The 26563-nt window shown below is 43.8% G+C and overlaps 1 protein-coding gene across 4 annotated transcripts in view; it reads right to left on the bottom strand.

The window, feature by feature from the left end:
• Nucleotides 1–26563, bottom strand: part of ZNF654 (zinc finger protein 654) — a 1580889-nt gene that overhangs the window by 182849 nt on the left and 1371477 nt on the right. For all 4 annotated transcript variants that reach the window (XM_044072140.1, XM_044072137.1, XM_044072139.1 and 1 more), the window contains exon 7: nucleotides 4381–4522. In XM_044072140.1, coding sequence (XP_043928075.1) covers nucleotides 4381–4522 — 142 coding nt within the window. The remainder of the gene's footprint in view (nucleotides 1–4380; nucleotides 4523–26563) is intronic.

The following is a 26563-nucleotide window of genomic DNA, read 5'->3' as shown; positions in this document are numbered from 1 at the left end:
GGTTCTGTGTTATAATGAGCTGAAATGGCTGAGGCATGGATTTTAATGGAGGAAAAAGACAGGCCCTTGTGAAGCATCTCAGTTAAGTATTGTAAAATCTGAGGTAAATTGGGCGCTGCTGTGCTCATCCCTTGAGACTGGTTCCAGGCACAGAATATTTTCCATTTTTCAGCATAAGATTTTCTAGTACTGGGCCTCCTTGCCTCCAAGATGACATCCATCACAGGTTTGCTGAGGGACGGTAAGGGAGAGTTTAAGTAATTAGCCAGGCTGCAAGATTCAGTGTTGGAAGCTGAGGGCGCAGAATCTGGTTCTCCTGCTGAGACACAGCAGGGAAGGAGTCTGAGGCAGGTGCCATGGAGATAACAGTGACACACTGCGCAGGAGGGGGTACCAGTGTTGGCGCGGCCAGTCTGGAGCAATCAAAATCATCCTTGGTTTGTCCTGTTTGACTTTTAGTAGTACTTTGGAGAGCAGAGGCAGCGGAGGAAAGGCATAGACTGACAGGTTTTTCCAGCTGAAGGACAGAGCATCCACTTTCCAGGCTTGTTTGTGGGGAGTCCTTGTGCAAAATTTGTCCAATTGGTGGTTCTGGGGGGAGGCAAACAGGTCTATATATGGCCTCCCTCATTCGCTTGTCAACATGCTGAAAATCCGTGGCTCCAGTTTCCACTCGGGTGGGTCCATGAGATTTCTGCTTAGTCCATCTGCCAGTATATTTAATTTTCCTGGCCAGGAATTGAGCTTGTAGGTGCACTTGGTAGCTCAAGGCTGTGTTCCACAATGCCATGGCTAGTCTGCAGAGGGGGCAAGAATGTGTAGCCCCCTGCTTGTTTATGTACCACATAACTGTGGTGTTGTCCGTCTTTACCATAAGTTGTCCTGGAAGAATGTAGTCCTTGAAGGCTGTCAGAGCATTCTGTACAGTTAACATTTCTTTTTGATTGATATACAGGTGCATTTGACTTGGGTTCCATTTGCCCTGAATGCACTTCCCTGCCAGGTGAGCCCTCCATGCATAGTCTGATGCATCTGCTGTTATGGTTTGGGCGGCAGGGGGTGGTGTGAAAGCTAGTCCCTTGTTTTGGTGGCAGGCCTCTCCCCACCAAAGGAACTCTAGGCGTAGGCAACGTATGATAGGAATCATTGTTTCTAGGCTGTGAGAATGTTGACTCCATAGGCTTTTTAGATACCACTGTAGTTTCCTCATATGCAGTCTTGCATATGGAATTTGAAGAATGCAGGAGGCCATGAACCCCAAGGCTTGCAGTATTTGGCTTGCAGATAGCAGGTTTTTTGTGGCCACTTGTTTGAATTGTTTAAAGTTGTTTGTATGATTTAAAAGTATGTCTTGGCTTTCTGCCTGAATTAGATAATCGTCCAGGTATGGGTATATTTGAATACTTTGCCTGCAAAATGCAATAACTGGAGCAAGGCACTTTGTGAATACCCTGAGCGCAGTAGATAAGCCAAAGGGCAGTGCAGAGAACTGATAGTGCATGTAGCCTGCTTTGAAGCATAGGTATCTTCTGCAAGATTCCCTGATTGGGGTGTGCAGGTATGCCTCTTTTAAATCTAGTGTTGCCAACCAGGTGTCTTTGCCTAGCATAGGAAGTAATTGGTGGAGTCAGCATCTTGAATTTTGGAATCTCCATAAAGGTGCTTAAAGTAGACAGGTCCAGGATAGGACGCCATGATTTGTCTTTTCTGGGTACCAGGAAAAGTCTCGAGTAGAAACCTTGTCCCCTTTTTCTCTTCTGGTACCAGTTGAATTAGCCCCCATGTTTAAGAAAGTACTTGTTTTTGAGCCTATGCCCACTGATTTGGGGGTAGGTCCGGCCACCCATTTGGCATTGGCAACGTGTGGAAGTGAAATTTGTATCTCTGGGACAACACTGTATTTAAAACCCATCTGTCCTGGGTGATGAGTTCCCAGTTCTTTGCATGAACAGCAATCTTTCCTCCCAAAGGGGCAGTCAGAAGACAAGTGCTTAGAAATCTTAAAAGGAAGTCAATGAGACAGTTTACCATGTGGGGAGAGAGTCTTCTTATTCCCAGACTTGGAAGTGGAGGCCCCCACAGCTTAGCTCTGCGAGTCCCCTGGGACTGAAACCTGGGGCTTTTGCTGTCTGGGTTTGGCTTGAGAAGACCTGGAAGAGGCTGGAAAGGACCAATTCTTAGAGGGCCAGTGCCTATTAAATCTAGGAGGCTGAACTTGTAAAAAATCTTTAACAGTTTGCATAGATTTAGCTTTATGTTCCATCTTTTTAAGAAAACCTTCAGCCTTGTTGCCAAACAGGCAGTCCTGATTTAAAGGAGCATCCAACAATTTAGCTTTAACATGATCAGGCAAAGATTGCTCCTTAAGCCAAGCATGCCTTCTAAGCACAGACCCAGTAACAGCAGCCCTGCAAAAGGCCTCTAAAGAATCAAAACCACATTGCAAAGTATGTTTTCCAACTTGTTCAGCAGAATGCATTAAATCCTGTAAGTCTATTTTCCACACAGTCAGGAATCAACATAATTTTCTGTTTAAGCAGTCCAATAACATGTTGCTGATATTTTAACATATGAAATTGGCAGTTTACAGCTCTGGTCAAGGTTGCTGAAATGTAAACTTTTTTACCCCATCTATCCAGCGCCCTGGAGTCTCTATCAGAAGGGGTAGGATTTTTAACAGTAGAAGCCTTAATGCCCTTGGGCCCCTGTGAAATAGTCTCTGGATCTACAATAGGATTTTTGAAAAGGAACTTGTGGGACTCCGGTACCCTGTGGGAGCAGGAGGCAGGGAATCAGGAGCCAAACTGGATTCCGTGATAGCATCATCAACAATGTCTAGTACAGGAGGAATAGCCAAACGCCTATGCTGAGGTAGGAGAAAGAAATCCCTAAGCCTCTTTTTTGAATCAGAAAATTCCTGGCTTTCCCAATGAAAATGCTCCCTTAGAGTATGTAAGGTTTCCCCAAAAGAAAAATCCTCAGGAGGGGAAGCTGAGGAAATAGAGTCTCTGCATCAGAATCCTCATAAGTAGGGTAAGGACAATTCCAGGTCATCAGAAGAGTCAGAAAAAACAGAATCCTGATCAGAAGATTCATAGTCAAGCTCAGCCCTAGGCCTCTTAGAAGGGGGGGGGGGCTACCCCTGATTAGAGTTATTAGATCTTCAGCCATGTTTATCATTTGTTTTTTAGGCACAGAGGCTTGAGCGTCAGTTTTTTAGACATGGATTGAGACTTAGGCCTAAGTAATGAAGGAGGCGTTGATTTAATATGCAAGTCCGTAGGCCTGAATACACTCTCAGACACAGCGGCTCCGGACCCATCCAAGGTAGACATCCGCGGGTTCCATAGTTGAAGTATCTCGCGGCATACCGGACTCCGAATGGGTCTCAGTAGAGGCCTGCGAATCAGAAGTAGCAGGTATCAGGGGCTGCAAAAGCACCTCACGGAGTACCGGTGAACTGGCGACTGAATTAGGAGAAGCGTTGTCGGCAGTTTTGGACCTCGGAGGCCTGTCTCTGTTTTTATCTTTGTGTTTTTTTTCGGAATCCTGGTAGTCGGATGGCTAACCAACGACATTTGTGGATAATTAAACCGAGAACCGAAATATTTAGAGGCAAAAATATACCGACTATGGATAGTGCGCTGATTAAATAAAGCATAAAACCGACACAAAGTACGTCGTGGTCAGGGCCCAGGCAAGGAATACAGTACGAATGAAAATCTTTGAGGTATTTACTTTCCACAAGTAATGCAATTAGTAACTTTTACTGACATCGGAAAGGAGCAAGAAAAAGTTTCCCCAACGGGGTACTTAGATTTTAGTTGAAGACTTTGGTTCTGAAACTCGAAAATGAAAATTTCAGGAGTCGGCCAACCGGCACTTGCGAACTACTTCTGCTTCGGGCACTGCATGGCAAGAAAGATGGATGTAATGGCGTCAGCTGCATGTTTTATACCCCTGACGTCATGGAAGAAGGGACAGCAACCGATGCAGGACCCAAGACTTTGTTAATCAGGCCGACTGAGGGCAACCTGCAAGCAGATTACCCGAATGTAATGACTACAACAGTGAAACACTAAGAACATCATAGCAGTTGCACACAAGTTGCACTGACTTCACTGTGCGAAAGGTGTGGGGTTAAAGTCATGCCAAAAAGAAAGGTCTCCTAAAGTCAGATGGGTCCATGACACATCATCTTTAAAAAATAATGTATGGATTAAAAACAAAACGAGCTACAGAAGATGGAGGAAATTTCTGTGAGATATGGGATCAAGAAAAGAAGTGAACACAAAACTAAACTATCTCAAAGGCTGAGGTGCATTAGAAAACTAAGTGACAAGACTTTTTATATAATGTAAAATGTATACATATACTTACTTCTGTTTCGATGACCTTTAGGAATGGGAAAATGACTTTCACATTTGTGGCAATCTTTAAAATCTGACAGCAATGGTCAATAAAAGTCTGTTTTGAGGAATCTACTCTCAGCTGCAGTTTGCTCCACACAAATATCAAGTCCCTGAAAAGAAAATAAGCAGAACAAGTGACAAATTCAATGACAGTGGTGGAGAGCCACAGAATTTAATAGTAGTAAACCTATGACAGCTGGACTACACAATTAAAGCTTGCAAGCAAGAAAAAGCTGGCCTTCATGCACAAGGTGCAGCAATGCTCAACACGCACGCATTACAAGGCTTGAAAATTTTCCTGACGTTTGCAAAACACAAGTACTTCGGCACTACAGGATTTGACTAGTCTGCCTGCCCTATACAGGTGCCCTTTTGCTTGCATCACAGATTTTTATTTCTTTATCTACACAGAACTTGTATCCCCAAAGTAAATGCGATATCATTATTAGCAGATTTAATTTCTAGATTACTTCTGTATGCCTCAAAAAAGCACTGCCAACTCCATCTGGGCCAAAACATGGGAGCAGGATGCTGAGATTCTCGGCTTCCCCTCAGTAAAGTCTTATTTTCTTCCAACAAAATGAAAGTCTACAAGACTGATTGTAAACATTAATCTCCTTATAGCAACTGTAGCCAGCAGGAAAACACTTCCATAATGTAAAATTACAATAAAAAACATTATCATGTAAAATTGGACTGACAGTTAAGGAAATGAATTAATACTGTGTTGTTACTGAGCTGCTTCATGTAGAACAGTGTTAGATTCCCTCAGCCCCCGCTTACCTGTGTGACTCAAGTCACTTAACCAGACAGTGCTTCCAGGAGGACTCCAGAAATGTCCATGTGAATCAGTGCTATAAAACAAATACAAACAGACAAACTATGTTCTTCGATAAGACAAATGACTGTGTCAGGTTAAGACTGCAGATACCGCAAAGGAGAAGGACAAATTTAGCAAGAGCTTAAAGACAACCTGCAATATATCAAAAACATTTTGGTTAACCATGGGAACAAGCCTGTAGAACAGCAACTGCAAGAAATTATTGGATACAGAATCATAAATGGCCAAAAATTCAGAAGAAATTTAACAGCCCCACAGCCATTCGTTTAAATCTCAAAATAAAATGGCACACACTGAGATCAGGTCTCTGAGGAATAATGTGCATACTAAGCTTGAAGAAGAATGTGGAAAGATTTGAGGCAGAAGGATTTAGAAAGATGCAGAATATCCTGATGCCACCAACATATGAAAGGGGTCACAGTATTAACTCAAAAAAAAAAAAACAGAAATGCAGATATGAGCTATGCCATGGCAGAAGACTTTTAGACATCTGGACTTGACTGCAAAAATGTTCTATGAAAAGTGACAAAGTTCACCAGCCTGTAAAACTATGTGGTATGGTGCGTACATTACTTTGAACTAAGCTCAGTGCTACATACCTCAGGAGGAAGGCCTTTGTTCATAATATTCGGCAGAGACGCTTTCTCCTTTAGTTCAACTGAAATTTCAATGCTGTAAACCAGTAGTGACAACCAGAATTACCTACTCTTTACTACAGAAGAATCCAAGGAAGCTTTTAATGGATTGGAAAAAATCCTCAAATGATGGAATGTTTTCTGGACAGAAGTCAACAGGACTCCTACAATACATAGCTGAAAAAAGACCAGGCAATAAAAAGGCAAAACAGAGCAGCTGAGGCCAGTACTTTAAATGATGAAAAGAGGAAACCAGAGGCAATACTAAAGTTCATAGGGTGGTACTAGGCTATTGGCCCAAGGGCCTACATAAGCCTAGCCAACAAGGTTCCCTGGCTAACGCCACCCAAGAAAGTTATCTTCCTGTGCCACTGTTGAGCAGAGAGACAGAAGTGATCCCCGGGGTGTATTTCCTATTTCCCATCCACTCATCAAGATTTTTCTTAAAGAGTGCTAATGAAGAACTTTGCTTGCCATAGATGGGTAGCCTGTTCCAGAGTATGAGAAGTCTCTGGGACAGGAATCTATCCCTCCAGCATGTCCTGTTTATTGTGGAGACAAGGTTTAGGTCCCTAGAGTGTGTAGCACGGAGGGATTGGGATTTCTTTAGGTGTAGCATGTCCAACAGCTCTGGGTTTGACACAGCTTTATGTTAGGCAGAGATCACCTCGGAGTAGGCGATATGCTACAGAGTAAAGCTGGAGTTTTTTGAGGCTGTCAGTTTAGGGCATTTGTTTGAGGCCAGTAATCCTCTGAGAGGTACTTCTGTGGCCTTTCTAGCTGCTGCAGATGTCTTGTGATGTACATTCCAAAAGGGGCGTTGTACTCTATAATGGGTCTAATGAGTGTCAAGTAGAGGGGAACAATTACCTCTTTTTTCCTGGATGAGAACCCTTTTATGATGAGGTGTGCCACGTAGAAGGACTTTCTGACTACTGTGGCAATGTGAATATCAAAGGAGAGACTACTGTCCACCAGGGTCCCAAGGTCTCATCACTCATTCGGTGTTAAGTCAATTGCTGCCTATGTGGTAGTTCATGGGTACAGAGTTTTTAACAAAGGGGATGACACTGCACTTTTTGGTATTGAGCTTGAGGCCATGGCTCTGACACCAGGCATCTGTCTCAGCGAGGCCCTTCTGTAGGATGTCCACATCATTTGGGGACTTGACTATGGCTCCTAGTTTGCAGTCATCTGCGAACTTCGTTAGCCAGAGGCGTTCTGTGTTAGCCTGTACTTCAGAGAAGTAGATACCGAACAGGAGAGGTCCCAGGACGGAACCCTGTGGTACTCCACTTGTCGCTGCTTTGAGGTCAGATTTGGAGTTTGCAACTTTTACAGTGTGGGTTCTGTTAGTGAGCCAGCTGGCAACCCATCTTGTGATGTAGGGATTTATACCTATTTTAGTGAGTTTAGCTATAATTCCAGAATGGGGGATGGTGTTGAAAGCCTTGGCGAGGTCAAAACAGGCTGTGTGAACCACCTTACCCTCATCTACGGCTTTGGTAACTGCCTCAAAGAAGTCGATCAGGTTCACAAACCCGAACTGGGTGGGATCCAGAGTTTGGAGGTTACCAATATCTTTGTTTACAAGTTCCATGATGATACGTTCCATGGCCTTGCAGACCAGGCTCTTCAAGCTAATAGGTCGATAGTTCCCGGGATCAGTGGTGGCTCCCCCTTTATGGAGTGGGATTACTGCTGCTGTGCGCCATTCAGTGGACATAAAGCCTGATGCGAGGCCATCACTGAACATGGCACTTAAGTGGGGAGCCAGTTCGTTCTGAAGTTCGTGTAAAACGCAGCCTGGGTTGTTGTCCGGTCCCATGGATGCTGTGTTTTTGGCTTTAGAGTGTGCAGCTTTTACCTGCGTAGTTGTGAATACAGGGACTCTGTATTCTTCCTGTATAGATATGGGCCCTTTAGGGGGTGAGAGGGGGGTAAAGTTAGCCCTGTACCTATCTGCCAGGATGTTGGCAATATCAGTTGGTTCTGTAATTTTCTTGCCTTTGTGTTGTAACTCAGAGCAGATCTGAGTGTTGCCACTGAGATTCTTGACAAAGCTATAAGAATGCTTTGTGGTTGTCCTTGGAATTAGTGGCAATTTTGTTTTAGTAGCTAGCTTTGGAGGATCTTATAAGGGATCTCAGCTTCTTACTGAGGCTGACCAGGGAGCGCCTTCACTCATGGGATTTTACTCTCCTTTGCAACAGTTTCTTCCTTCTGTTGTACAGTTTGTTTATGGCAGGGAACCACCAGATTGGCTTCCTTTTCTTGGAGGATAGCGTCTTGGTTCTGTTTGGGATAGCACGATCCATGCACTCGTAAAAAGTGCTTATAGAGTGCATTTGTGTAGGATTCAGCAGTTGCAACTGTATTGTCCATCTGCATGGGTGTCATGAAGTTCACCACTTCTGTCTTGAGATGCATGAAGTTGGCTTTGGAGAAATTTTTTTACTGTGGTTTCCTTAATGGGGGGTGGGGGCGGGATGTGGATATCAAGGGTGATTAGCTTATGGTCGGATCGGACCAACGAGGAGTTGACTTCAGGTGTGGAACACCGGTCACTCATGTTGGTAATGACTAGGGTCTAGGATATTGTTGCCCCTGGTGGGGGTGTGGATAATTTGGATCCAGGGCACCGGAGTTTATGAATTACGGAAAGTGTTGAGCTAAAAAGTTGGTACACGAGTAGTTTTCCCAGTTAATGGTGGGGTAGTTGAAGTCGCCCATTATTAGGGTGTTTGGTTGAACCCTAATATTTTCCAGTACATCAAGAAAAGAGGAGTGGGAATCCTGGGGCATGGTGGGGGATCTGTAGCAAGGAATAATTTGGATTGCAGTTTTGCCCAGTGTTAGTTGCACTTGGATAACCTCAGATGCATTACGCTGAGCAACTAGTCTGGAGGTGTGGATATCCTTAATGAATATGGACACAACTCCACCTTTGGTGTTTCGATCCAGGTTACATGGCTGAAGAGTGTGGTATGAGTTATAGTCTGGTAGTGCAGGGGTGCTCGCTGGAGCCTTGAACCAGGTTCTCAGTCACTGCACAGATATCGATGTTCTCCATTTTAAGGAGTGCCTCGAGTGAGTGCATTTCTGATATTTAGACTTCTAGCAATGAGTAGCATTACAGTACAGTTTTGTACCTACCATAAATGTAGATGTTCGAGTGTTCACACTGCTGCAGTCATTACACTTGGGTTATCCTGCCGTCAGGCGGTCCCGCAGTCTGCCTGAGTTCCAAAGTCTTGATTCGGCATTGGTTGCTGTCGCTTCTTCTCTGACGTCAGTGCGCCAGGGGTATACAAGATGCATCCAACGCCATTTTCTTCAGTTTTTCTTGCCCCAGATGTCAGGTGCCCCCAAGTAGGTAGGCAATACATATTGCTAATCAAAAATATACAATAAAAACAATACCTTCAGTTACCAGCAAATACACCCCAAAGGTTGTATAGGATAGAAAGGTATAGATAAGTCCAGCTAGTTCAGAGGTTATGGAGGGAGGGTAACCTGGACTGCAGCAGTGTGAACACTCGAACATCTACATTTATGGTAGGTACAAAATTGTACTATGTTCATCGTGTTACACTGCTGCAGTCATTACACTTGGGTAGAATCCCAAAGCTGAGGTTGGGTGGCTGGTCTATAAAGAGTTAGGATTGGCTATGAGGCCTTGCAGAACTGCAGTGGCAAATCCTGCTCTGGATTTAGAGTAGAGGCAGATGGTAATGCTTGGTAAAGGTGTGCACTGAACTCCAAGTTGCAGCCTCCAAAATTTCCTTGGTAGGTACTCCTCTGAGAAAGGCTGTTGAAGTGTCTGTTGCCCTGGTGGAATGCGGCCTAATGTTATTTGGGACCGATTTTCCATGCTGTGTGTAGCAGTACCGAATACAGTGTCCTATCCATTTGGATATAGTCTGCTTTGGGATAGCCTTGTCCTGTGATCCTGCAGCATATGCTACAAACAGTTGCTCAGTTTTCCTGAAAGCCTTTGTTTTGTCCAAGTAGAAGTGTAGCTGCCTATGTCCAAAGAATGCGGAAGTTTCTTCCCTTTATTCTGGGAGTTTGAATAAAAAGTTGGCAAACGGATGGTTTGGTTAAGAGCCACACTAGATACCACCTTTGGCATAAAGGCAGGGTTTGTCCTTAAAGATACCCTGTCCTGATGAAAAATTATAAAAGGTTCCACTGCCATTAATGCCTGTAGCTCTGAGACTCTTCGTGCTGAAGTTACTGCCAGGAGTAGAGTTCTTTTCCATGATAAAAAGTTTAGATCGGCTGTATTGGCTAGCTCAAAAGGTGGTAGGGTCAGTTTTTCAAAAACGAAATTGAGGTCCCAAGTTGGTGTTGGTGCTCTCCGGGGGCGGTCTTATGTTTTTGGCCCCTCTGAGGTACTGCTTTAGCAAGGGATGAGAGAATAAAGGAGGATCCGTGTTGTAATGTGCAGAAATGGCAGAGGCGTGGATCTTAATTGATGAGAAGGATAGGCCTCTGTCCAGCATCTCAGTTAAGTATTGTAAAATCTGAGGAATATTTGGAACAAGAGGGTCAAGGCATTGAGCCTGGTTCCAGGCACAGAATCTCTTCCATTTTTCTGAGTAAGCTTTCCTGGTGCTAGGCCTCCTGGCCTCCAAAATGACATCCATAACAGCTTTAGAGAGAGGTGTTGTCTGTTTGACTAATGTATCTGCCATGCAGCCAGGTTTAGGGTTTTGAGCTGACCGTGCAGGATCGGATTGTTTTGTTGAGTCAGAAGGTGTGGAATTTGAGGCAAAATCCATGGTGGGCCTTGAGCCAAGTTCCTTAAAATAGGGTACCAGTGCTGGTGTGGCCAGTCTGGAGCAATCAGGATCATCTGTGTTTTTTCTTGTCTGGCTTTTAGGAGTACCTTTGAAAGGAGAGGCAGTGGCAGGAAGGCATAAACTTTTAGGTTTTTCCAGCTGAACAGAAGAGCATCCACTTTCCATGCTTGTTTGTGATAAGACCTTGTGCAGAATTTTTGTAGTTGGCAATTCAGTGGGGAGGCAAAAAGATCTATGTCTGGGCATCCCCACTTTTGCGTTACCATGCTGAAGATTTATGGACTCAATTTCCATTCGTGAGGGACCATGACATTTCTGCTTAGATCGTCTGCCAGAGTATTTTTCTTTCCTGGCAGGAATTGTGCTTGCAGATGGACTTGATATGCTAGAGCTGTGTTCCACAAGGTCATGGCTTGCCTGCATAGGGGATAAGAATGAGTGCCCCCTTGCTTGTTTATGTACTACATTACTGTGGTGTTGTCTGTCTTTAGTAGTAATTATCCTGGATGTAGAAGGTCCTTGAAAGCTGTTAGGACATTTTGAACAGCCAACATCTCTTTTTGTTTGATATGAAGATGCATCTGGTCTGTGGTCCACTTGCCCTAAATGCATTTTCCTGCCATGTGTGCTCCCCAGGCGTAATCCGAAGCATCTGTTAGAGTTTGCCTGGCTGTGGGTTGGGTAAAAGGCTGACCCTTGTTTAGGTGACATGCCTGTGCCCACCATCCAGTTGGAGGCAGGGAATCATTGGTATTACTGCTTCTAAACCATGAGAGTGTTGAGTCCAAACACTTTTCAGGTACCATTGTAATTTCCTCATATGCAGTCTGGCATATAGTATTAGTAGTATGCAGGATGACATGAATCCCAGGGCCTGCAGAATTTTTCTTGCAGGGAGATGGGACTTTCTTGCCAGCAATTGAAAATATTGAGTTAGTTGAACTTGTTTGTCTGGCGTGAGATAAGCCATCTGGGCCGTTGTATTTAAGCTGGCACCCAGGAATATAATCTGTTGTGAGGGCACTAGTTTTGACTTATTTTATTTTACTGTGTACCCTAGAGAAATTAGCAACCTTTTTACAAACGCCAGATGCTGTAGAAGAATGTCCTTTGTCTCTGCTTGAATGAGGCAGTCGGCCAGGAATGGATATATTTGAATTCCTTTTTGTCTGCAAAATGCAATTACTGGTGCCAGACCCTGGGCGCAGTAGATAAGCCAAAGGGCAGTGCAGAGAATTGGTAATGCATTGTACCCACTTTGAATCTGAGGTATCTTCTGCAATTGTGTCTGATAGGGACATGCAGGTATGCCTCTTTGAGGTCCAGAGTAACAAGCCAAGCCTTCCTGCCCAGCATGGATAGAAGCTGCTGTAATGTCAACATTTTGAATTTCGGAATCTCTAGGTAAGTATTCAGAATTGAAAGGTCTAGTATGGGCCTCCAGGCCTTGTCCTTTCTGGGGACCAGGAAGAGTCTTGAGTAAAATCCTTGTCCTTGTTCCTGTTGTGGTACATTTTGAATAGCTCTCATGCTCATGAGGGCTGAAATTTGTTTTTGTGCCTCTGCCCATTGATTTTGTGGCAGGTCTGGCATTCCTTTTAGCCTTGGTAAAGTATGAAAGTGGAATCTGTAACCTTGAGACACAATATTCAGGACCCATTTGTCATGGGTGATTGTTTGCCAGTTTTGTGAAAAAAGTGCTAGTTTTCCCCCTAAGGGGGCTTCCAAAAGGAACGTGCTTGGCATACGAAGGGGAAGTCATTGTCCTCACCACCTTTTGGGGTTGAGGTGCCCCACTGTCGTCTGTTTGAGCCTTGGGATTGAGATCTGCCTCTTGGGCATCTGTATCTGCCTCTCTGTGGCCTGTCTGACACTGGAAAGGACCAATTCTTTGTTGGCCAATTTCTGCTAAACCGAGGTGGCTGTACCTGTAAGAAATCCTTGACTGCATAGATTTAGCTTTATCTTCTATTTTCTTTAACACCTCTTCTGCCTTAACACCAAACAAAGTATCATGCTGTAAAGGAGCATCCAATCATTTTGCCTTAACATGATCAGGTAAACTTTGTTCTTTTAACCAAGCATGTCTTCCAATCACAGAACCTGTAACAGCGGCTCTACTGCAGGCCTCTAAAGAATCAAAACCACATTGCAGAGTATGTTTTCCCACCTGTTCAACTGCATGCAATAAATCCTGCATTTCTTTACAATCAGGAGCTTCTGAGCTTGCAAGCATTTTCTGTTTTAACTGAGCCATTAAAAAATGGTACTTAAGCATGTGAAACTGGCAATTTAAAGCTCTTACTGCTAAAGTTGCAGAAGTGTATACTTTCTTCCCCCATCTATCCAAAGCTCTGGAATCTCTGTCCGAGGGGTACTGGATGTTTTGCAATGGAAGCCTTAACCCCTTTTGGACCCTGGGAAATAGTTTCTGGATCAGCAGAAGGGTTTTTGTAAAGAAACAACTTGTGAGAGCCTGGGAGTCTATAATACCTATCTGGCTTGGCTGGAGGAGGGGGCAGAGAGTCAGGAGATAAAATGGGTTCAGAAAACACATCATCCGCAATATCTAGCACTGGCGGAATAGCCAGGGACCTGTGTTGAGGCAATAAGAGGAAATCCCGGAGCCTTTTCTTGGATTCTGAGTAATCCTGGCTTTCCCAATGGAAATACTCCCTCATGGTATGTAAAGTTTCCCCAAAAGAATAATCCTCAGGAGGAGAGGCTGAAGGGATAGAATCTTCAGCATCAGAGTCCTCATAGGGGGGTAGAGATTATCCCTGGTCTGAAGAGGAATCAGAGGAAATGGAAACCTGATCAGAGGAGTCATAGTCTGTATCCTGCCTAGGCCTTTTCTCCGGAGGGGGATGGGAACACCTGATTAGAGTAATGAGGTCTTCGGCCATTTTAAGCATCTGTTTCTTAGGCATGGAGGACTGTCCAGGAGAATGCTGTACTTGTTTCCTTGTCTTTAATGGTACCTTCGTGTTGGCTAATGTTTTAATGGTAAGTTGTGAAGGTCTGAAAACACCCTCAGAAACCGATGCCTGCTCAGCAGCTCCGGACCCATCTGAGGGATTAGTTTCCATAGGCCCAATACCTCGAGTTTCCAGAGGTCTAGATGTCTCCACGTGGGAGTTGGAAGCGGCCTGTGGCTCTGAGGTAGCGGGTGTCAGGGACTGCAAAACCACCTCAGTGAGAACCGGCGAAACGGCGACTGGCCTAGAAGAGGTTTCGTTGTCGGTTTTGGACCTCGGATGCCTGTCTTTATCCTTGTCTTTGCATTTTTTCGGTATTGAGGTCGTCGGCTGATCCGACGGCATCGTATAATTGAACCTTCGGCCAAAGTAGTGCAAAGCAAAATCAAAACGACTTTTTATAGTGCGTTTGTTAAATCTAGCACAAAACCGACAACTAGTGACGTTGTGATCAGGGCCTAGGTATGGAATACAGTAAGACTGGAAGTACTTATGAGGTATTTGCTTCACACTGGGTTATGTGGCAGATCCTGTCATCCGACAGACAGCTGACAGTAACCTTCTTGTTTAGCCTGGTGAGTGGGACATCAGTGTGCCTGACTATAGAGTCACCTATGACTAGTGTGTTGGGTACATTGTTTTGCCTTATTGGCTGTGTTTGAGTGGCACACAGTCTGTGGGCTGTGTCATTTGGGTTGTGTTGGGGGATGGAGGTTGCTCATGTTTCTGCTTTGGAGGTCTCTGTTGCTTAGACAGATTATTATTGAGAGCCTCCGCGAATGTTTTTGTGCTACTATGTGTGGATTTTGGTGGTGAAGATTTAGTGAGACTGTGATGAGTGTGGTGTGGCGCAAATGTTTACCTTCTCCTCATGACTGTCAAATAAGTCTTGGTTGGAGAGAGCTTTACCTCCAGTTTGGCTAGATAAGTGCATCTCTCACAGGTTGCAGTGTTGGGTGGTAGGAGGAGAGGGTTGTCTGTGTACATGAGGCAATTTCTACATTGCTTCAAGATGCCCAGATTCATCAGATATCCTCTAGATAAATGAGGAAACTGAGTACAAGAGCCGTTTTTCTCTAAGCAAGCGAGAAAAGTAAGTACAAAACTGTTTTCCTCTAGGTAATGAGGAAGATTGAGTGTGATAGTAATTTGTAGCTTATTTAGTGCTTACAAGTTCTGACCAAGTGCTGAGCAAGAATAAGCAAATTTAAGTGCTAAAACTAAGAATCTGTATCTGCACTAGATGAGTTACAGGACAGAAAAGTGCAAATGCAGGCTTTCAAATCAGAAAGTTGAGAGAGATGGAAGAGATTGCCCAAACGGCCAAAGTTATTTGAAGTTACTGTGCCATTCCAAAATATATACAAAACACTGGCACAGAAAGATCGCACAAAGAATCTATGCAATTCATGACTTCAGAACCACCCTTAGATGGGCTAAAACAAATGAGAGTTTGAAGTTGCAAGGAGCTATAGTTAAGCTGGAAAGCTGTACCAGTACGATGAAATCCCAGTCACCAGGATGAGACTCCACAATCAGATAAGTAACAACTGAAATCTGAATACATTAACTTGACAAGCTGAGGCATAGCAAGACATTCTTTCACAAGCCACAACGCTAAGATTTACATACTGAACTAGGTTTTTGTTTTCTCACATTCACAAAGTCAGACTATACCCAAGAAGATTTAATGACAGACAAACAAGCATGTGTTGATTAATAAAGTACAGTTGTGTACACTTACCAAAAATGTAGATGGTTGAGTGTATTCAGTGTTGCAGTCATCACATTTGGGTTATCTGCCTGCAGGTAGCCCTCAGCCGGCCTGAATACCAGAGTCTTTGGATTTCTGCATCGGATGCTCTCGCTTCTTCCATGACGTCAGGACGTCAGTGGTATCAAACATGCAGGCGACACCATTACATCAGTTTTTCTTGCCCCAGATGCCAGGTGCCCCCACAATAGGAAGCAATTATATGGTATGGAACACCCCCAGCAAAAAGCAAATACACATGATATAATATATGCCAAACAAGAAAGAAAGGTAGAGCCAAGAGAAGTCAGGGGCTGGAGGGAGGGTAACCAGGACTGCAACAGTGAATACACTCGAACACCTACATTTATGGTAAGTGTACACAACTGTACTATGTTTCTTTGTGTTTCACTGTTGCAGTCATCACATTTGGGTTGATTCCCAAAGCTAAGGAAGGGTGGAGGCAGTTAAAGAGCATTGGGGCTAGCAATCAGGCCCTGTAAGACTGCTGTGGCAAATCCAGCACTGGATTTAGGAAAGAGAGGCAGGTGGTAATGCTTGGTGAAAGTATTTACAGAGCTCCAAGTAGCAGCTTCCAGGAGTCCCAGGGACACCTCTGAGAAATACTGTACAGGTAAGATGCAGCCCTGGTGGAATGTGATCTTATCCCCTGTGGGGTAGGTTTTCCATGGTGCTTGTAGCAGAAATGGATGCAGTGGCCTATCCATTTGGAAATGGTTTGCTTTGAAATGGCCTTTCCTTCTGCCCCTGTAGCAAAACTAACTAGCAGCTGGTCAGATTTTCTTAGAGTCTTAGTTCTTTCCAAATAGAATCTAAGCTGTCTGTGCACATCCAGAGAATGCATTATCCTTCCCCCCTTATTTTGAGGATTAGGGAAAAAAGTAGGCAAATGAATGGACTGGCTTAGAGCCACACTCGGCACCACCTTGTGCATAAAGGATGGATTAGTCCTGAGAGAAACCCTGTCAGCATGGAAGATGATAGGTTCCCACTGCCATGAGGGCCTGCAGTTCAGACACTCTTCTTGCTGAAGTGATGGCTAGAAGTAAGGCTGTTTTCCACAAAAGGAATTTCAGCTCTGCTGTAGCAGTTGGTTCAAACGGGGGAAGAGTGAGTTTTTCCAATACAAAGTTAAGGTCCCAGGCTGTAGTGGGAGCTCTCCTGGGGGGGGGATTAAAATTTTTGGCCCCTCTAAGGAATCGTTTTAGCAGGGATGAGAGAAGAGTGGTGGCTCAGTATTATAATGTGCTGAAATGGCAGAGGCATGAATCTTAATTGAAGAGAAAGATAGGCCCTTGTGGAGCATTTCTGTTAAATAATCTACAATATGGGGTAAGCTGGGCATCGTTGTGCCTCTCCCCTGAGCCTGGCTCCAGGAACAGTATCTTTTCCACTTTACTGAGTGGAATTTTCTAGTACTAGGCCTCCTTGCTTCAAGAATGACATCCAGGACCCGCTTACTGAGGGTTGCTAGGGGTGAGCTCAGGGAATTAGCCAGGCTGCAAGGTTCAGGGTTTGAAGCTAAGGGTGCAGAATCTGGCCCGCCTGCTGGGACAGCAAGGAGGGAGTATGAGGCAGGTGCCATGGTTGTAGCACTGTCAGACTGCGAAAAAGGGGATACCAGTGCTGGCGTGGCCAGTTTTGTGCAATCAATATTGTCCTTGGCTTGTCCTGTTTGATCTTTAGTGGAACCTTCGAGAGAAGAGGCAGAGGGGGAAGGCATAAATTGAGAGGATTTCCCAGGTAAAGGACATGGCACCCACTCTCCAAGCTTGACTGTGGGGAGTTCTGGTGCAGAATGTGTTCAATTGGCAGTTCTGATGGGAGGCAAACAGGTCTACCTCTGGTGTCCCCCATTTGTTCCTCAACAGCTTGAATATTTTGGGTTCCAGTTTCCATTCGTGTGGGTCTATGAGATTTCTGCTTAAGGCGTCTGCCAGTGAATTTAGTTTGCCTGGCAGGAATTCAGCTTGCAGGTTTACTTGGTAGTTTAAGGCTGTGCTCCACAGAGCCATGGCTAGTCTGCAGAGTGGGTAGGAATGGGTTCCCCCCTGCTGGTTTAGGGACCACATAACTGTGGTGTTGTCTGTCTTTACCAATAGTTGTACTGGAAGAATAAGGTCTTTGAAGGCTGTCAGAGCGTTCTGTACAGCTAACATTTCTTTTTGATTGATATGCAGGTGCATCTGTTTTGGGTTCCATTTGCCCTGAATGCACTTGTCCTGCCATGTGGGCCCCCCATGCATTAGTCTGATGTGTCTGTTGTAAGGGTTTGGGCAGCAGGGGGTAGAGTGAAAGGGAGTCCCTTGTTGTGGTAGCAGGCCTCTGCCCACCAAAGGAACTCTACCCTTAGACAAGGAATGACCGGAATAATTGTTTAGAGATCCTGAGAATGTTGACACCATAGACTTTTTAGATACCAATGAAGTTTCCTCATATGCAGTCTTGCATATGGAATTAACAGAATGCAAGAGGCCATGAACCCCAGGGCTTGCAGGATTTTCCTTGCAGAGAGCTGGGTTTTTGTGGCCAGTAGGTTGAGGTAGGTTGTCAAATAAACTTGATTCTCTGGAGTGAGGAATGCCATCTGGGAAGTTGTATTCAAGCTTGCTCCCAGGAATGCAATCTCTTGGCAGGGTACTAGGTGTGATTTCTTCTCATCGATGGTGTAACCCCAGTGAGGTTAGAAATCTCTTTACAAATGCCAGGTGTTGTAATAGCAAGCCCTGACTTTCTGACTGAATCAGGCAATCATCCAGGTATGGGTAAGTCTGATTTTTTTTTCTCTGCCTGCAAAATTAGACGGAGCATTATAGGAGACATGGAACCAAATTATTCAAAATCTCCCAAAAAAGACGATATCGTTAAAATTCTATATGATGAAAGATCCATGCATCATACATTGTCATCTGATAATAGAGTAAGATTCACTATAAAATATACTAGTGATATTATTCATTTAAGGGAAATCTTTATTCAAAACTGGAATATCCTTACCATGGATAGTCGGACAAAGGAATTGGTAGGTGACAAACCAAGTTTTCTATATAAAAATAGTCAGAATTTAAAGCAAATTCTATGTAATGATTCTCATATGGTTGTTAACTCAGTTGGTGATAAGTTTACTAAACTAGGGACTTTTCCTTGCAATCATTGCAATAGATGTCAATACATCACCAAGACTCAGTCATATCAACATCCCAATAATAATTTTATATTTGTACCTACTTTTTACGCTACATGTAATACAACGAATCTGATATACCTTGCTAACTGTGAGTTATGTCAGGCATTCTATGTAGGACTAACGAAGAGGAAGTTACAAGAAAGGATATATAACCATCTATACGATATAAGTAGAAATGTTGAGACAAATGCTCTAGCAAGGCATATTCAGGAGTGTCCAACTCACCATTTTTCTTTTAGGGCACTACAAGTAATAAGAAAAAATCCAAGAGGTGGAGATCATCAGAATAACCTCTCTGTTATAGAATTAAATTGGATTTTAAGGTTAGCGGCCCACCAACATCCGGGCCTTAACCAAGCTATTTCCATTAAACCCATATTAATACGAAAATCTTGACAAGATTCTTTGTTCATATTGTTTTTCCTCCATGTAACTTATGTTGTCTCTCCTTTGTGTGATATCATATTTCTACTTATTGTTTGGTTGTATCAATGGACATAATAGATATTAATATATACATATGCACATAGAATTTTTTACTATTTATAATATAATTGTTAGAATTAATTTTGAATAGGTTTTTGGTATTTTGAGTATTTTGAGTATATTTAAATGATTTAGTTATATATTACAGTAGGTTTTGTTTTTACATTCAGTCCTTATAATATGGCAAGAACACTATAAGCCATTACTTTTAATGCAGGGTCATAGATATATACTGCATTAAAATTGCTCTATCTCTTGTATAGATGTTACATTTTACTTTCATATCGATAAATTTATATATATATAAAAAAGTTCGTCGTTGTGATTTTTATTCTACCCTTATATTATATTGTGGTAATTTTAATACAAAACTGGCTAGTTGCACAGGAATCAGTGAAATATGTTTTTAACTATATGTGCATGTTCTAAGGCGACATACTGGAATTAATTTTAAGTATAAATATATATTAATAATAATAATATTCCAATAACATTGTGGTTAATGCATTATGCTAATATAAAAAGCATGGCTTCAAAAGAGCAAAAAATATATACATATTTTTAGTCTTCACAACATACTCTTAAAATAGTGATCGTTAGAAGTTTGTTTTCATTGGGTAAACTAACACTATTAATAGCGATCACAGCTTTGCATAACAGCTTCTCAGGAAAACTCTTTATATATGACCTTTCCATTTCTTGGTCTCGATTATATACGGTAGAGGTAACTAAGAAGTGTTTCATCAGTATGTTGAAGTTTCATATGGTTTGCTATTTACCAGCTAGTTGCAAACATTTTTTATGTTATGTTATGTATTTTTTAGATTTTCTAGATTTTGTTGTTCTATGAAATGATTTTTACTATATGGACATCATGGCATCATGGTGTTTTGAATGTTTGCGATCACAGTAAAGAAGAATACATAGTAACAAAGAAACTCGCTACTTTACTGTTACTTTATAAGTTCAGTGACAGCTTTCACCTGTTTTTAGCTTTCTGATGTTCGTCATTCTTTATAAGCTGGTTTCTACTTGTTTTTTCTTTTAGTATATATGTACGGAATTTATTTGAGATATGTTGTCTTGAATACATCAATATCTGAACAATTAGAAGTTTATAAAAAGTAGCAAGATCTCGATTCTATAAGATATTATATGTTTTATTGTATTTTATTCATGGAACTTCTGAAAATATTGGTTCTTAACCTACAATACTATGGTTTTGAATTAATGAAGTTAATGAGATTGCTTAATGTTGTTAATTAGAAGTGCTCAGTCACCATAGGAATACATTTTCCAGCCCAGGGATGTATTTAATGGATACCTTTTTTCAGTTTTATTTGTAATCTGATGAAGCGTAGATAGTTCCTACGTGAAGGCGCTTATTTTTTCTTTGGATCCCAATAAAGCAACTTTGGAACATTTTCATTGGACTGAACTGGATTTTGTGATACTGATTTCTCAAGTTTCGTGGCTGGTAACTCTTGTTTCGATTTTGTGTGTTTGTGTTTTTGTGTGTATATTTAAGTTCCTGTAAAACGCTGCCCTTATCCTGAAGAGACAAACATAGCAGCAGCAGCTTCACCAAACAAGTGTTTATTATCAAGAGGGGCATTCATCAACTCAGCCTTAATATCATCAAGCAAAGGTTGAAGCCGAAGTAAAGAATACATTCTCATCACTGACCCAAAAGCAGCAGCCCTAGAGGAAGCATCTGCTGCATAACTACAGTTGATGGAATGACAAGCCACCTAAGAGGGAAAGAGCAGAAGTTTTATCCTGAGTTTGGAAGATCAGAAATAACCGGACAAGCCTGGAATAAGACAGCCAGCAAGTACCTGGACATATGGATCTGATAATTAGCAGCACTAAAAGCCAAAGTTGCAGAGATATAAAGCTTCTTGCTTAGTTTTTCTGTGGTCCTGCTATCTTTAACAGAAGGCAGTAACTTGGGAGAAGGAAGCAATTGAGAGGGCTTGTCAGAAGCTAGACACGCCGCTGAGGGGTGAGCAGGAGGACATTTGTACAAATATTTGCAGTGCTCAGACACACTAGAGTCGAGGAGGTTTCTTGGGAGCAGAGGGCTTAGAGTCTGGAGCTTTAGAAGCACTGGAAAATGCATCCAACAAGGTAGCCAACACAGCAGGAACAGCAGAAGGTTTAGGAAAATCCAACCGCAGCAACTCCTAGCATTCTTTTATGTACCTCAGTCACGGTGGTGCAGCGGTTAGCATTGTCGCCTCACAGCAAGAGGTTCTCCAGTTCGATCCTCAGCTGGGGTGCCTTCTGTACGGAACCTGAATGTCCTCCCTGTGGTCGCGTAGGATTCCTCTGGGTGCGCCGGTTTCCTCCCACATCCCACAGACATGCTGTAGGTGGACTGGGCACACTAAATTGGCCCTAGGTTTGAGTGTGTGCATGTGTGTGCCTTCAGTAGAAGGTTGGGCACCGGGCTGGCAACTCAACAATGTAAAACTCTACTGCCAATCTTGAGCAGACAGGTGATCCGCTGTGGCGACCCCTAACTGGGAAAAAGCCGAAAGAAGAAACCTGAGCAAAATCCCACTTAAAGAACTCCATCATCCTGGAGATAAGTGCCCCCAAAAGAAATCTCTTCAAAGGGATTATCAGGACTGGTAGATTCTTCTTCCTCTGCTCCACAGTCCAAAGCAGAAGGAATCTAAGAGTAAGCAAGGGATTCCCTCATATGAATCCAGCGCCTCCTCAGAGGAATCCTATTTTTTTTTTTATTTTTTTTTTTTTAAGGGGAGTAGAGGACCAAGGGGGGCTGAAACAAAAACTTCCCAAGGTTTCAATGACATCAAAGCACTAAACAAACCCTGAGTGAAGGCCTGGCATTCACTCTGTGGATCCTTAGGAGCAGGAGAAATACGTTTAGTCTTTTTGCTTTTTCTTCAATGGGATGCCCGCCTTAAAATCTGGAAGGCTCTGACTCAGGATGGCACTCAATGATGTGAGAGCAGGGATGACTTCTCTGACTAACATATGTGTAACACCCCAGGCCCTTCGGAAATAATCAGCCATGGGTTCCCTGAGCGTCCAAAAAGGAAGTCTGCAAAGCCTCCTTGGATTTGCTGAAAGTCAGATCCCCACTAGCCTCAAACCTGCTTGCAACAGTAGAATCCAGAGACAAAGCCAGACGAACCTCTAGGCATTCACTTGCCTTGGGAGAGATGTCTCACGAAAGCTGAACAGCAGAAAATTCCAGTCTAAGCTTCTTGGCTGCTGCCTTCACTGACTGCTATCCCTCAGAGTGGAAAGTTCCCTCTATCCTGGTCTTTCTCAAGAAGCTTAAGATGCTGATTTCCAAGATAAAGCACCAAAGATGATAGTCTACTATTAAGAGTTTTAGGTACAAAAGCCTGACAAACAGGACAGGATATATGGCCATCAGAGGCACCTAAGCAAAAAGACACTGTTCGTGGTGGTCTTTATGGGGAATCTGTCTCCCACACTGGCATTTACTGTTCTTGGATGACGTGAAACCCTACAAGCAACAATAAAAAACCCCAATGGGGCACTTATCTGCAACAGCTTGGTGAACCACCAACGGAATGGGTGTTCAAACAGACGATCAAGCGATGGCATTCAGATTGGTGGCAAAGAAGTTCTGAGGATGGTACTATGAGGATGCCCTATGCTATGCAAGGAGCATACAGGTGATGTAAGGTGTACTTAAAGCAACCTAAAGGCTTTGGTATACTGGCCAGAAGTCAGATTGCCCTTGGCAGGCGATCCCTAATGAAATGAATACTGCAACAGGGAAATGGACGGACATAATGGAAAGGATGAGATTCCTGGCCATCAAGGGAACAGGAGAAATAATGTGGTTAACTTGAAGGAATGTAGATTGTCAGGATCCAGACCCGCTGGATGAGAAATGAGGCCCAGAACAGGATCTACGACCCAAGGAGGTGCAGCAGAAGACCACAGTAAGGGGAACCACACCTGACAAAGCCAGAATGGTGATAAGAGGATGACTCACTCTGCAGTGGGCTGCTTTCTGGCAAAATTTCACAATCAAAGGAAGCAGGGGTTAAGCACACAGGAGTCCCAGGGTCCAAGCAAACAGCAGAGTGTTTCTGGGTGACTGCCCCGGAGGAGGGACTAAGGCGTAACAGCTGCTGGAGTTGGAGTTGGTGTTGGATGGGGAGGCAAAGAGGTTGCAACACAGTTCCCCAGAGCCAGAAAATCCGAGCTGCTACTCTTGAATTTAGAGACCACTTGTGAGGAAGCAGAATGTGCTTGCTCAAGCTGTTGGCCAGGATGCTGGACTTCCCCGGGATGTGCACTGCAACCAGAAACAGCTGAAACGAAATTGCCCACTGCCAAACTCTCAAGGCCTCTGGAGCAAAAGGCTAGGAACACATTCCTCCCTTGCTTGTTGAGATACCAGACAACCACCATTGTCTGACTCTCTGTGAATCATCCATTCGTGAGCCTCAGTCTGCTACTAAACTGTGCTCTAAAAGAACATACACTGTCTGAATAGTTGCCTGATAACTGATAGGTTCATAGGTTCATACTAGGCTATCTGCCCGAGGGCATTTACAAGCCTAGCCCATCGTTTTGTGGCTTACGCCACCCCTTTAGTATGGGGAACTATACCCATTATTTTGCTGTGCCTCTGTCGAGCAGTGACACTGAGTTAATCCCTGGGGTATATCTGCGATCTCCCATCCATTGGTCAAGATTTCTCTTGAACAAGGCCAGCGAGGTGCTCTGCCTCACATGTACCGGGATTTTGTTTCACAGCATAGGAGTCTTTGGGTGATGAATCTATCCTCCAGCACGTCCTATTAATAGCCGTGTCAAGGTTTAAGTCTCCGCCCTTGTGGCTCTGATGGATCTAGATTTTTGAGGTGAAGCATATTCATCAAATCTGGGTTTGACATGGCCTTGTATGTTAGGCAAAGGTCACCTCTGAGCAAGCGTGCGACTGAATAGAGCTGGAGTTCTTTCAGTCGGGCAGCATAGGACAGATTTTTGAGACCCTTTATCCTTTTGGTGAGGAACTTTTGTGGCCTCTCCAGCTGCTGCAAGTGTCGGGTCAGATACATTCCGAATGGGGCATTGTACTCAATCATTGGTCTGATGAGTGATGAGTAAAGGAGACTATGACCTCCCTTGATCTAGATGAGAATCCCTTCATGATAAGGTGGGCAATGTAGAAGGTCTTCCTAACTACTTTAGCTACATGGGTGTCGAATGACAGACTACTATCAACCTGGGTCCCCAGGTCCCTGATAACTTCTTCTGTGCTCAGTGGATTGCCACCTATTTGGTAGCTAGGGGTAACCTTGTTTTTCCCGAAGGGTATGACTATGCATTTTTGGCATTTAACTTTAGGCCGTGGCTCTGGCACCAGTTATCCGTTTCTGTGAGACCCTTCTGAAGGATATCTGTGTCAGATGTGTTTTCTACTATGGCCCAGTTTGCAGTCATCTGCAAACTTTGTCAGCCATAACCCTCCTGTGTTTGCTTGTACTTGGAAAAGTAGATGCCAAACAAGAGTGGGCCCAGGACTGAGCCCTGTGGGACACCACTTGTGACAGGCTTTGAGTCTGACATGGCGCCAGCAACTCTGACCCTGTGGGTTCTGTCACTCAGCCAGTTTGCAACCCATCTTGTGATGTATAGGTTGACATTTAAGCTGATGAGTTTTTCAATGATACCCGAGTGGGGTATTGTATCGAAGGCCTTAGCCAGATCGAGGTAGGCTGTATGGACTGCCTTTCCCTCATCAATGGCTTTGGTGACTGTTTCGAAAAAGTCAACCAAGTTTAAAAGGCATGATCTGCCTTTGACAAAGCCAAACTGGGTTGGATCCAAAGTCTGCAAATTCCCTATGTCTTTATTTATGAGGTCCATTATGATCCTCTCCATGGCTTTGCAGATAAGGCTTGTCAAGCTAATGGTCCGGTAATTTCCAGGGTCGGTGGAGGCACCGCCTTTGTGAAGTGGTACCACAGTTGCAGTGCGCCACTCCCTGGGTACGTATCCAGAGGTAAGACTATGATTAAACAGCTGTCCTAGCTGTGGGTTTAATTCCTCATTGATAGCTAGATCACAGGCCTGAACAGCTAGTCTGCAAAGGAGACAAGACCTCGTACCCCCTTGCTTGTTGCTATATCACACCACAGTGGTATTGTCTGAAGATATTCAGGGGACCGAGGAGAAAATGAGAATGAAAGGCCCAAATATCCAGAAACAGAGCCCTCGTTTCTTTTATGTTGATATGGTCTGATTTCTGATGAGGAGTCTAGAGACACTGTACTTTCAAATGGTCACAAGCACCACACCCCAGATCTGAAATGTCTGTCTACAGTTCTTGGGAAGAAACTGGTGCCTGAAAGGGCAGTCCCAGACAGAGAAATCTGGTGAATCTACCACTGGAGGACAGCTTGAGACAAGGAAAAGTACAGTTTTCTACCTACCATAAATGTAGATGTCCGATAGATATGCAACTGCAGTCCTGACATATGGGTTGTCCTGCCTCAGGCAGCCCCTCGGTCGGCCGGATTCCAAAGTCTGGATCCAGCGTCGGTTGATGTCGCCTCTTCCCAGACGTCAGAGCGGCTGGGGTATAAAAGCATCAGCCGACGCCATCTTCTTCAGTGTTTCTTGCCCCAGATGCCAGGTGCCCTCCAAGGAAGGCTAAATTTAGAGAATGCATAAAATTCCAGACATGCACAATAGTAATAAACAGATACACCATAAAAGCTATCCCCAGCTAAGTTGGAAAAGGGGTAGTGGACCCAAAAAAGTAAATTACAGAGGGGTAGGAGGGAGGGTAAACCTGACTGCAGTTGCATATCTATCGGACATCTACATTTATGGTAGGTACAAAACTGTACTATGTCCTTCAAGAATGCAACTGCAGTCCTGACATATGGGTTAATACCATAGCCAAGCTGGGGGTGGTAGGATCTAAGAAAAAGATGGTGTAGCTAAAATGCCCTGCAGGACTGCCGAAGCAAAGCCTGCTCGGGATCTGGAGTATAAAGGCAGGTTGTAGTGTTTGGAAAATGTATGCACGGAGCTCCATGTAGCAGCTTCTAGAATGTCCTTTGTAGCCACCCCTCTTAGAAAGGCTGTGGAGGTGGCTATAGCTCTGGTGGAGTGTGGCCTGATATTGGCTGGCACACCTTTTCCATGGAAAGAGTAACAGAATCTGATGCAGTGTCCAATCCATTTTGAAACTGTTTGTTTGGAAATTGCCTTTCCTTGCACTCCAGCAGCGTAAGCTACAAATAGTTGGTCAGACTTTCTGTTGGCCTTTGTTCTGTCCAAGTAGTAGCGTAATTGTCTGTGTATGTCCAAAGTGTGCAGCAGCTTTTCTCCTTTATTTTGAGGATTGGGAAAGAAAGTAGGCAGGTGAATTGCTTGATTTAGAGGCACCCTGGATATCACTTTTGGCA

This window comes from Protopterus annectens, chromosome 5.part0 (assembly GCF_019279795.1).
Source record: "Protopterus annectens isolate FY-2018-M chromosome 5.part0, PAN1.0, whole genome shotgun sequence".
NCBI classification, from domain to species: domain Eukaryota; kingdom Metazoa; phylum Chordata; order Ceratodontiformes; family Protopteridae; genus Protopterus; species Protopterus annectens.
The sequence above is the reverse complement of the archived record's forward strand: the minus strand, read 5'-3'. Positions and strand labels throughout refer to the sequence as shown.